The 12,432-nt window shown below is 38.1% G+C and overlaps 1 protein-coding gene across 1 annotated transcript; it reads left to right on the forward strand.

Annotated features, from left to right (window-relative positions):
* Positions 1 to 1,418: 1,418 nt before the first annotated feature.
* Positions 1,419 to 10,616, forward strand: LOC122063517 (WD repeat-containing protein WRAP73). Its single transcript, XM_042627210.1, has 6 exons — positions 1,419 to 2,133; positions 4,264 to 4,752; positions 5,564 to 5,785; positions 5,896 to 5,968; positions 9,122 to 9,232; positions 10,046 to 10,616. Exons 1-6 carry the CDS (start codon positions 2,017 to 2,019, stop codon positions 10,411 to 10,413), a joined length of 1,380 nt encoding a protein of 459 aa, XP_042483144.1. The 5' UTR covers positions 1,419 to 2,016; the 3' UTR covers positions 10,414 to 10,616.
* Positions 10,617 to 12,432: the final 1,816 nt, after the last annotated feature.

Genomic DNA, 12,432 nt, shown 5'->3' on the forward strand with positions numbered 1-12,432 from the left:
ATCTACCTACCAAAACCTCCAACTTATGTGACAATATTTGTGTTCTTCATATGACACTAGATACAGTTTTTATTTATTTATTTATTTTTATTTTTTAATGAGAAAACGAGAAACTAAACTATAGTATAGACAATATGTCCATATTGGGGTTAATACTTCTAATATGGGAACGAGTAGATAATGAGAGCCAAGTTAAATGTTTGACAAAAAAGTACCACGTCGTTGTTAGGCCTGAGCTTCAACAAAAAAAAAAGGTGGAGGTCAAAATGTACATCAAAATGAGTGGATAACACGTTCAAAGGTCACGATGTGGTAGTAAGAATGGATCCATTTTTTTATGCTCGTAAAACACATAGAGATTGGCTAATTATCACTTTGTTTGTGAAAAATGAAGCATTGTGCTCACTTGTGACTCGATATGTTCATTCAACTGCACAAATATCTAATATCGTCACTGAACAAAGTACAGTAGAAGAGGAATCTTAATCAGAGATGATTGCAGTTCAACATTATGGAATCACTCCATAACAAATATAATTTAAAAATTAATTCAAATTCAAATATAAGCAGATGTGACGCATGTGATCATCCGCATTCAAGTATGTAGATTATTTCAAATTCAAATATAATCATATGATTCACATTCAAGCTTACAATTGATCACATTGGAGTGACTAACTTAGTTTCGTCACTTATAGAGGGGAAAAAGAACCATAAAAGACAAAATGACCCTTGTGTCAAGACACATGGGAGGGCAAAATGACCGTCCTGCCCCCACGTGAAAGATGAAAAATTTCACTATTATTGATGTTTTCATGTGTACTCCCGCTAGTTCCCACTAGTAAGTGTAGAAGCTACGCTGCGTTTTATGGAACCTTCTCTCTTTGTGGATATATCATTATTTCAGTGTTTGTACGTAAAGGCTGTAGTAGTCTTATAATATTTTATTTCCATGTTTGAATTTGTAACAACTCTAATCTTTTTATATATATTATAGAATATAGTTCTCATCCTCGCATTGAGAGAGGAATCCATTTCAAAACCTTTGTGCTCTAGTCCTCCCCCTTTATTATCTTCTCAAATTTCCATTGCCACTTGCCCCCGCTTTCACTTTCTACTTTTTTAATTCTAATGGGAAAAGAACACGGCCTGGTTGCGTCTTTTTACACGTCTTCCTACACCCATATGACTCCCCTCCCCCTTGTTGGATGCTTATATGTACCCGGTGCTACTATTGGCCACGCAACCATGCAACCTTCTTCCTCCCCTAAAATTGAAAAGAGGGAAATGTTGGCTCTTCAGCTTCATGAGCAGCTTTTCTCCACGTATGCAGCGTGCCCGTGTATCAAAATTACCATATTATACATTTTTTTGTTCAAAATTACCACATAACCATGTGGCAAATATTAAGGGCCTAAGGCTCGAGCATGAGGGTCGTCACTCTCCAGAACTGGTTCCAACTTTCCTCCAAAAGTTTAAACTTCAAACTGAGAAAGAGTGAATTTTTAGCGCGGCTGCAAATAGCGATGTGAGTAAAATTTTGGGTGCCGAACCACCTATCCCCCAAAATTAGATTTGCGATATTCAAATGAAAATCCCATTTCCGCAATTTTCATTTTGGGGTTGTTAGGTTCACTTCATCATCAATCAATAGTTTCAAAGAACAGATCCTACTGTAGTCTTGAAGTTCATCCAATCGTTTGAAGATTCGTTGTCAAATGATCTCCATTGCCGATTCTACCGAGAGATCTGTTATCCTGAGAAAATCTAGAGCTCATTTCTGCTCTGGGATGGGAAAGAACGTATAATCTTCGGCAGTTTGCCCAAAAAGACATAAAATTGATGCAAAAAGAATGAGCGTTTTGTCACTTCGGATAACGAGTTTCACGATTTTCCATTTGCAGCATTTTATGAAGAGGTAATGAGGCGAGTCGAATACACTCGGAGCAGGTTTTTCCAGATCTAGTTGCTGTTTGATTTGTTGAAATTTTTCTCCCTTATTACTCTTGGGTGCTAATGGAGTTCACGGAGGCCTTTAAGCAGACGGGTCCCTGTTGTTTCTCCCCAAATGCTCGTTATCTAGCTGTTGCAGTTGATTATCGCCTGGTGATTCGTGATGTTCTTTCCCTCAAGGTAATCCTAGTTCTCCCCCTACTCTCCTTCTCCGTTGCTTCTCAAATTACCATAAACTTATGGGTATGTGATTCCTACTCAAAAGCGTTTAGTAGTTTTCAGTATTAATGTTTTAATCGGATCTCATCTCGTGATGAATACTAAAAAACCACATCAACAAGAGTAATGGAAATGCCTCTAATGTCTTCATGCTCACTCAGTATTCAAATGTTTCTACTATCAACTAAGTCTTGAATGAGCAGTACAGTAGTTCACAGAAAAAAAAGAAAGAAAGAACAAGGATCACTGCTGTTAGCTTGTAGGATACAACTGAAGAGAAGTAGAAATAATTACGGGGTAGGTGATTCTCTCAACAGGGCATAAAAAATGCTATTTTAAGTTAAAATCTTGCCATGTTATCTGTGGTCCATTACTAAATTGTTTCGATTGCAATTCAGATATATATATATATATATATATATATTCATTAGGACTCCGCTGCAACATTATCCCACATTTTGCATTTTTCTTAATCATGTTTTTCTGATTATTTGTTTCAGACTTTCAGTCAAGGTTTAAGAACTAGATTTCTCCGAGTCTCGAGGGAGCCGGTTTCAACTTGACTATTACCTTTTTTCACCAATACTTTCCCCAATTAAATATGGAAAAATAGAATGAAGTTCAGTCTTGCTTTCTGTGACTTCATCGGCCTGGATATAAAATGTTTCTGATGAGTTTTAATAGATCTAGTTAAGATTTAATGAGCAAAACCCAATCTCAGGACTGAATCACAGTGAACTAGCTTAAGAAAGCTAAGCGGCAGAAAATCAAAGGTTCAATATTCCCCATACCAGCCAGCTGACGTGGCTAAAATTATGGTCTAATGCTGGTCCTAACTTGCTGGTCTTGCATCCAAAATATCAGTGTTCCAATTGTTAAATGAGAAATAAGGGAGGTGGACAGAAATTAGAAGCTTAGTAAAAACAGAAGATAGAAAGTTCGAAACATGAACTCCCAAACTCTAGACCTGATGGTGCTGCAACTTTGGACTTATGTAGTCCTAAGAGGGAAGAAAAGCAGGATTTGATACAATGGCAGTAAAGGCTGGAATATTTATGAGAAGATTGAGAACACTAGTGGACAGAAACATGCATAAAATAGAAACTTAGAAATAAGATTAGTAGAACAAGGAGGGAACATAAACCAAAAAAAAAACCAAGAGATTGGAAGCAAAGGTGTATAATTGAACTCAATGGAAGAGGTTTCAGATTCCCTTGATCAACACCCACACACTCACCTTGTAGCTTTGAAGCGCTGGTCACCTTTGGTCAAGTTGCTTGTGCCTGCTGTTACCTACTGTAGGACCTCCATCCCCGAAGCAAAGAAAGAGGAGCAGCTGATTTACAACCAGCCTGCAGTCTATGACTTGGCTTCACCATCAAAACCTTTGGGAGGATTCACCATATAGGGTTGTGCTGTTCACCACAGTAGCATGTAATCTCCAATTCTCCATAGAGAACACAAATATTCCATTATAAAATTATCCGGGGCTAGGCCCTCCTGTCTTTATTTATAACTCCATAGCGATCACCAAAGGAAACCCCTATGTATTATAGGAGGGATCCCGCACAACTTAAGTCTCTCTTCAAAATAGAAGCTATTCTAGAATATTACAAAAATAGAGACTAAGTACTTATCCCTGCATAGGACCTAAATCCCTAATATTTGGGATTATAGATTGGCCCATTATGATAGATTACTCAAAAATACTAAGCCTACGGCCCATAGAATCCATTGGGTACTCAAATTTAGCCCAACTTAATTCAAACTTGAACAATAGTTTAGTTGGGCCCAATAAATTAAACCAAATCCAAAACAACTAGCCGCATCTTCTCTTCTCACTGGAACTCAGCATCAGTTTCGGTGTTCAAATGATTCTTCCAGTGGAGCCTTCAGTATACCGTGGGTGGTGGAAGTATGCTGCATTAATTTAACCTATCACAGTCCAATTTCACTTCCATGTTGTGAACCTTCGTATCCTTCTTTTAAATGCTGCGACATCTTTATGCCCATTGTATTAACAGTCCTTGAGCTGCTAAACTCAATGTCTCAATGGTCACGTTTCACTTATATTTCGCTATTTTTTGACAGGTGGTACACTTGTTTTCATGCTTGGATAAGATAAGCTATGTTGAATGGGCTCTTGATTCAGAGTATATACTGTGTGGTCTCTACAAGAGACCAATGATACAGGCATGGTCATTGACCCAGCCTGAATGGACTTGCAAAATAGATGAAGGTCCTGCTGGAATTGCATATGCAAGGTGGAGCCCTGATAGTCGCCACATACTTACTACATCGGAGTTCCAGTTGCGACTAACAGTTTGGTCACTGGTGAACACTGCCTGTGTACATGTCCAATGGCCTAAGCATGCTTCTAAGGGTGTTTCTTTCACCAAAGATGGAAAGTTTGCTGCTATTTGCACTAGACGTGATTGCAAAGACTACATTAATCTACTGTCTTGTCATTCATGGGAGGTCATGGGTGTTTTTGCTATTGACACTCTAGATTTAGCTGACATTGAATGGTCACCAGATGATAGTGCCATAGTGATCTGGGATTCACCTCTTGATTATAAGGTCTATCATTTGTTTTCTAGCCCTTCTTTTGTTTGCACATCTTTTGTTTCAGCCACACCTAATTCCAAATGTTACTTGTTTTAAACATTCATTGATAATATCAGGATTCTTAAGATGAAGCTAAATTAATACCAAACTGTATCTTTCCCCAGCGATGTCTAATTTTACAATCATTTATCCTACATCGACACTACCACCTATACTGCAATCTCTTATCTCTGCACTTAATTTTATGCACTTTCTCAGGCTCCTCCTATCACAACCTTTATGTATAATTTGGGTTGTCTATGTAGAATACAAAATTCCCCAAGCTTTGCTATTTACTGCAAAATCTGGGCTACTTGCAGAAAATTGGGATCCTCCTTTCTATGGGCCTCAAACAAAGTGATCTCCTAGATGAAATATCCCTTTAGTCTGATTATTCTAACATTTAATTTTTATATTATTTTGCAATAGCAATCTCAAAGCCTCTCCAAATGATCAAAATCATGTAATAAAATTTGATTTAACTCTCTTGTTTTGCTCCCACTGAATGGAAGATCCTAATTCCTAATCCCATTTGATTGCACCTCTATGAAAAAGTAGGACTATGGGAACTCATGTCTTCAAAATGACACCACTGGTCACTTTCCCAAATATTAATACTCTCTTTCCTATGTTCATGCATTAGATCTTTCTCTCTCTCTCTCTCTCTCTCTCTCTCTCTTTCTATCGGTTATAAATTGTGTTTATAGTTGTTTTGTCGAGGCGGGAAAAAATCATGGCTAAGGCTGAACATGGAAAGTCTTATAGTTAGTATGATTTGGTACAGGTTTTGATCTATTCTCCAGATGGGAGGTGTCTGTTTAAATATCAAGCATATGAAAGTGGGTTGGGAGTAAAAAGTGTTGCATGGTCCCCGTGTGGTCAATTTCTAGCGGTGGGTAGTTATGACCAGATGTTACGAATTTTGAATCACCTGACATGGAAAATATTTGCTGAATTTATGCACCTATCTTCTGTTCGTGCTCCTTGCAGTGCTGCTATTTTCAAGGTATTTCTTTTCTCTTTTTAATTTCATAATCCATATTATGTAAGTATTATTTTGTTTTTGGGGAATTCTACTCATTTGAGATCTTGGGGTTCATTTCTCAACTTCTCTAGGAGGTGGATGAGCCTTTGCAACTTGATATGTCAGGATTACGTTTAAGCGATGAATTTATACAAGGCAATTCTGGTGAGCATTTCCCACTTCTTACTAACATCCATTTTCATTTATCAAAATATGAGCTGCATAAATAGAGTAGAAATGTAAAGCTCCATATTCTCTTTCACAAAAGGGGGAATGGAAGAAAACTCACTATATTGAAATTCTGTATCTTGTCAAATTATTATATTATGCTTACAAAAGCTTGTAACTTATTTTTTATTTAGACAATTATTCATATCCACATCCTTTTGTCTGGCTGTTTTCTGCTGTCCTATTATTGACTTTGCTTTTAGCCATGCAAGAGGAGGGGTGTCCGAAAATACTTGTATCCTTAAGGTGATTTCCTCTAGTCAAAGGTTAGTACTATTTCCAAGTTGAAGATTGATGGGGCAGAATCCCCTGATGTGTCGCTTATCCAGATATGTATAATTTCCTTCACGAAGCGTTGTTTGCTGAAAAGGTTTCCTTTGGACCTAGTTTGGCGGGTCTGGACTCAACTGCTTGTATGAGTCCATAGGTGGGCTGGAGAGATGCTTAACAAAGGGGGAAATTGCTGCTGCTTTTCAGTCTATGCAATGAGAAGGCCCTAGGAACATTGGTTTACAGTAGCAATTTATTTGAAATATGTGTTGGTTAATTAGAAAGAATGTACTCAACTGTTTGCTGAAGTATATAGGGAGGCTTCTTTTGATTATGGATGTATTGCTACATTCATCTTTTTTTATCCCAAAGAAAAGAGAAGCAGAAGAGCTAAAGGATTTCAGGCACATTATTTTTTGGCTGTATCTATGAAAATGTGACCAATGTGCCGGCTAGAAGACTCAAAGAGGTTAGGGGAGAAACCATTTCGAAGAGCCAAGTGGATTTTGTGCAAGAGAGAGATATTTGGATGCTATCCCTGTCCTAATAGCTAATGGATATGTAAATTTTGTACCATATCAGGTGGGGATTCTATATTAGACATGAAAAAATCCTACAATCATGAGTGCTGGTTGTATTAGGACCCTATCGTGAGGAAATTGAGCTTTGGTTTGAAGTGGGTGAAGTGATGTCTATGTACTATTCCACAACTTCTTTGGCTATTTTTATAAGTGGTTTTCCAAAAGGCTGTTTTAGAAGTCAAAGAGATATAAGGCAAGGAGGCTCTCTGCCTTGCTTTTACTTTGATATTGTGGTTGAACCTCTTAGCAAGATGCTTTCTACAGCTGAACCTGTGGGCCTGTTGGCCTGTTAAATGGTTTTGTTCTCCCTCATTCTAGCCTCAATGTCTCACATCTTCAATTTGTGGAAGGAAGCTACTTGTCTCCAAATGATGAATCCAAAGTTAGTGGCAAACTGCTTGGGGTAGCTTCTGGCCTCAGAATGATCCCATCTGAGTGGAATTTTTATCATTGGGGAGGTGGGAAAACCGGAAAACAGTTACGGGATGGGATGATTTCCCAGCTTCTTTGCTGGGTCTGGAGGCTATATAGGATCCAGTGATCGGGAGAGATTGTAGGAAACTTGCATCTAGGATGTTTGGGCAGAAGATTCTTTTGGTGATATTACAGGATTTATTTCTTATTGCTATTGACAAGATTGCCAAATTGAGGAGTGTTATCAGAATAGTTGGAGGCAGGTGGTTTGGTCTCCAGCCTTCAGGAGAAACTTTAAATGCTGGAAGTTGGATTCTTTGATTCATCTCTTTCAAGTCCTATATGGTTCTGACATTGATCCCTCTAAGCCAGATTGGATGAGCTGGCCAGTTGATGATGAAGGAGCAAGGTGTCAAGTATCAATATCGAGCAGCATATTGGAAAGCTGGTTTTAAGAGATGTTCGAAAACATATCGGAGGGACGTTAAGAGATGCTAGATATGCTTAAAATACACTTTGATACGCATTTTATGCTTATGATACATGCAAAACAAGAATATTTAAGCATTGTACATCATAAGTAAGCAATAAATAATGATATCCAATCAGTGATAGGTTTATCTTTGTCTTTGCGGTATCTGTATGATTCAAATCTTCATTGGCAAGCACAACGTCAAACCTACTAAATACTAATAAGTAAAAAGAATTAATTAAACAATAAGTTTTGAAAAAGAAAAATCTGTGTGATTCAAAATTTCATTGGCAAGTGCAATATTTGGCTTGTTTAATCACTCCTAGGTCGTTTTTGAGTGTAGATGGGATGCACGTAGGTTTTTCCCAAAAAATAGAAGTTGGAAGAAGTATTCTTTTAAAAACTGGGAGTTTTTGGGTTTTGACAGCCTGTTTATTGAGCATATCTGTCTATATTGGTTTGATTGATGCAGTTATGTACATAATTATTTTTATGTATTGTTTTTTAATAACATATTCACATGGCCAATCTCGATAGTATCAGGCTGTATCGGTCAATATGTATCAAGACTTGGCACCACGGGAAGGAGTCTTTTCTATACAATCTCTCTCTCTCTCTCTCCTAATTCAGCACTATGATGAGCTGTGTTGATTTTCAAGTGAAAATCCAAGAAGATCTACAATTTTAGAAGATCACAACATGGAGAAGTATAAACCAGGCACAGGAAATCCTTGACCTACGAAGGATGTGGGTGCAAGTGTAATTGTGAACTTGGGATATTGAGCTGTGTTGCCTTTCTTAATTTTTTTTTTGGTACCCTAAGATGCCTGAGGCTTAAAGGGAATTTATTCTGGTGTACTGAAAAAAATTGGGAACGTGGAGTTGTACTGAATCCAAATAGGTTCTTATGCTATGGTTAGAAATTGAGATTCTTCCTTGTTCATATAAATGCACATGGGAAGTGAATAAGAAAAATTGCAGGCATGATATCCAATCATATTTTCATTAAATGCTAGCCTTAAATACACATATATAGTCACTAAATGCATCTTTCTTGTGATAATTGCTGAGCTTCTTTTAAGTATCCAGAAGATATGCTAAATAAATTTGTCTGATTATTCCTCCCCTTCAGTGAGAAACTGTACTTCTATGTGAACATGGTCACAGAAGTCACTTATTTATTTATTTTTTTGGACAGATGTTTCCTTTTGTACCATGTCTATGCAATTTTCCTATAGTTTGATGTATGTTTTTTGTGTATTTGTATGATCTACTTCACATGTATAACCTCTGTTTCTTGGTGGAAAATTTAAGCCTCTTCTTATTCTAATTGCACAATAAAAAATTCTCCAGAAAATGCTCCAGAAGGACACTTCAGAGTCAGGTACAAAATAATGGAATTGCCTACTATGTTACCTTCGCAGAAGCCTCCAGTAGACAAACCAAACCCTAAACAAGGCATTGGTGAGTTCCTGTATCTTCATTTGCTAAACCAATCAAGCAAACCAATTTTTTTACTTCTGAAGTTGTTGTATTCTCTGTAACAAAATATAGAGTGAGGTTCCTCATCAATAGACCATTTGGAAGGATACTAAAAAAGGGTGTAGCCAGTGCATGAGGCTCCCGCCACTGTGGGGTCTGGGGATGATCATAATGTATGCAGCCTTACCCCTGCTTCGCGGAGAGAACCTGCGACTGCGACCACTAGGTCGCAATGGAGCAACCTTACGTTCTTACCGTTGCACCCAGGTTTGCCCTCTATTTAGAAGGATACTGCATAACAGTATATGTGCTTGGGTGCTGGGGTGGAGAAGCGTGGTCTTTTCGCACCTGCCTGTGTTTGGGCGTAGGCAACAGCAGACTGGCAGGGTTCTTTCTCCCTTAAATTTTACTTCACTTGTCAACCAGAGTTCATTGATTTAAGTAGGAAAATATGACATGGTTGACAAATCTGTTTGAAAAGTTTAATTGTTTAATAACCACATTTTGTGTAATTTTAACTTAGATAACCATGATTATAAAAACTTTCCATTTTCATTTGAAATAAATTTTACTTCCCTTCATTTCCCTTTACTTGCACACCGTATGGAGCCTAAAAGGAAAGAAACAATAATAATAATGGTGACGATGATTTTGAGGAAGAAAAGGAGATTTTAAGTGAGAAAATATTTAAGGTTCTATTATCTTCTGATATGCAACCTCAAACTCTTTTTCAAAACAAGACCATGAAACCCAATCAATTAACTGAGAATTGACTAAATTTTCCAAAATTAACAGGTCTATTGTCATGGAGCAAGGACAGCCAATATCTCTTCACCCGCAATGATAGCATGCCAACCGTTCTGTGGATATGGGACATCCGCCATCTTGAACTTGCGGCTATCCTGGTGCAGAAAGAACCAATCCGTGCAGCTGCTTGGGATCCATCGTGCCCACGCCTTGTTCTGTGCACTGGTAGTTCCCATGTGTATATGTGGAGCCCCTCTGGTGCCTACTGTGTGAGTATTCCATTGCCACTGTTTACTGTAACTGATCTGAAATGGAATTCAGATGGAAGCTGTCTTCTCCTTAAGGACCGGGAGATGTTCTGCTGTGCTGCATTGCCCATGTTGCCAGAGTCAAGTGAAGATAGCTCAGATGAATAGGTAGAAAACTCTTTTCACCTCTACTGGGTGAAGATTGTCTTGTAAGATGTAAGTCGGTATGTAGAATATTATGAATCAGGACCCATATCATTTTACCATGGGTTCAGTTGGGGAACTTTTTGGTGGTTCCCCTGATATTCTGATTTACGATGTAACTTGTTTATGTAGTAGAGAATCCAAGTTAGATTGTTCTTCAGCACCAATTTCCAAGATCCCTCCTCTATGATGCTGCTAATTATTTAAATCTCCTTTATTGGAACTGCTAAACGTTTGGTTTCCCTTGAATACAAGACTTATAGTATTTGTGCCCATTTGGGCAGTGCCAATTGGAAAGCTCAAACTCCGAATAGGCTTCAGAACAGAGAAAAAAGACTTTCCCATAAGTTAATAATGGTGGAAATGGGTTGCTGTTTCTGGTTAATTTTCTCTACACTTCAGGTCAGTCTTTAACATACAAGTGAAGGGTAACGTTTAACAAAAACAGTATTGAGTTACAATAGGAATGTCATAAAATTTGACCGATGCATCATGTAGCTGCACAAAATATCCTCCAGGTTGTATGTTGTGCTCTCCTATTTGTATGATGCAAAAAATGAAAATTTGCAGATGCATTCTGAATTAGTGTATGACACAGATATCCGTGACATTTTAGTTTTACAATTTTTAATTGATGCACTTGCTAGTTGATTCAGGTCCCAATTGACACCCCTACGTGAGGACAACACTCCTTTTAAAATGTATCCCAGTATGCTCTCTCTTATATGTAGATCTACATGCCCTGAGTTTTTTTGCCACGAGGAACAGTAACATGAAAATCTGCCGTTTAAGTGTTTAGGAATGTTGTGGTGATGCGGGTATGAAAGAACTCAACCCTATTAATTGGCTTACAAGATGAGGGGGTTTAAGACCATATCAACTCATGTCAATTCCCTTTAGAAACTGATGTGAGATCAACCTCTCATATGGCTGATATGGGATGGTAACATGTGGATTGACCATGTTATGTATGTCCATACAACAGAATAGCCACTTGACAAATATAGATTGGCTGAAATTGGACAACTGAGCAGAGACCTTGGGTTTCACTTCCATAAAAAACTGCCATGTTAATGGAGCCATGCTATTCTACTTCCCCATAAGGGGGCCTCAGGCCAGTCCACACTGCTTAAATCATTGAAGCCTGTATTTTTTGTGAACAAATTTCTAGTCACGGTTAAGGAGTAAAGCTGCGTTATTAGCCCATGATTTTCTTTTTTGCACTGTAACCGGGTACCCTCCGAGGGAAAAACTATGAGATCAGCAATTCCACCTGGAATAAACTGAATGAAGACCTTATACACACACAAAAAACAAAGAAAAGAAGGAAAAAGAAAAAAAAAGGGATGGCCTTTTGGCCTTATTCTCAGGGGTCTCACTTCTCTCTCTCTCTTTTTCCTATATCACTTGTGGTACCCAAAAGTCTACCGACGGAATTGATAACCCTTCATTAGCACACCTAGACCTTTTATAACGCTTAGTGGAGTACTTACGTAAGGGTTGAGAGAGCGAATCAAGTCCTCGTACGAGAATGGTTCTCATACTGAGCTGATCCGCATAGATGGAACTCACCCAACAACCAACTCTGTATTGAATTTCATCTGGGTGGATCAACTCTTACGGGAATGATTCTTATACGAGAACCTGACCCACATACGAGGGTTGGTTACTTCATCAACTCTTTAGTGCGTTAGTACTAAATTTGCACCAATTTTCTGGTTTTCCAAAAAATGTAACCTTTGACCCCCGTTGATTATTGGTCTCTTTGTTTGACGTCTATGCAAATCAACTATGTAATGGCCAATAAGCTTTTGAACAATTAAAAAAAAAATGGTTTTATTAGTTTTTTGACTTTTTTTCCACAAAATAAGTAAAACCCGGTAAGTCTCCAACTGCCAAACCCAACAGGATGAGTGTCATCCATAAACCACAATCATACCAGTTTCCCACAGACGTCTTCTTTTCCGTGAGTGAACCTCTTTT

Source organism: Macadamia integrifolia, unplaced genomic scaffold (assembly GCF_013358625.1).
Source record: "Macadamia integrifolia cultivar HAES 741 unplaced genomic scaffold, SCU_Mint_v3 scaffold1346, whole genome shotgun sequence".
Lineage (NCBI taxonomy): Eukaryota > Viridiplantae > Streptophyta > Magnoliopsida > Proteales > Proteaceae > Macadamia > Macadamia integrifolia.

What these genes read in the sequence shown, in the direction of transcription:
- LOC122063517 (XM_042627210.1), top strand. Translation starts at nt 2,017, where the DNA reads ATGGAGTTCACGGAGGCCTTTAAGCAGACGGGTCCCTGTTGTTTCTCC. An exon ending in ATTCACCTCTTGATTATAAG is followed by an intron (nt 4,753 to 5,563) that starts GTCTATCATTTG and finishes GATTTGGTACAG; the next exon opens with GTTTTGATCTATTCTCCAGA. An exon ending in ATTTATACAAGGCAATTCTG is followed by an intron (nt 5,969 to 9,121) that starts GTGAGCATTTCC and finishes AAAATTCTCCAG; the next exon opens with AAAATGCTCCAGAAGGACAC.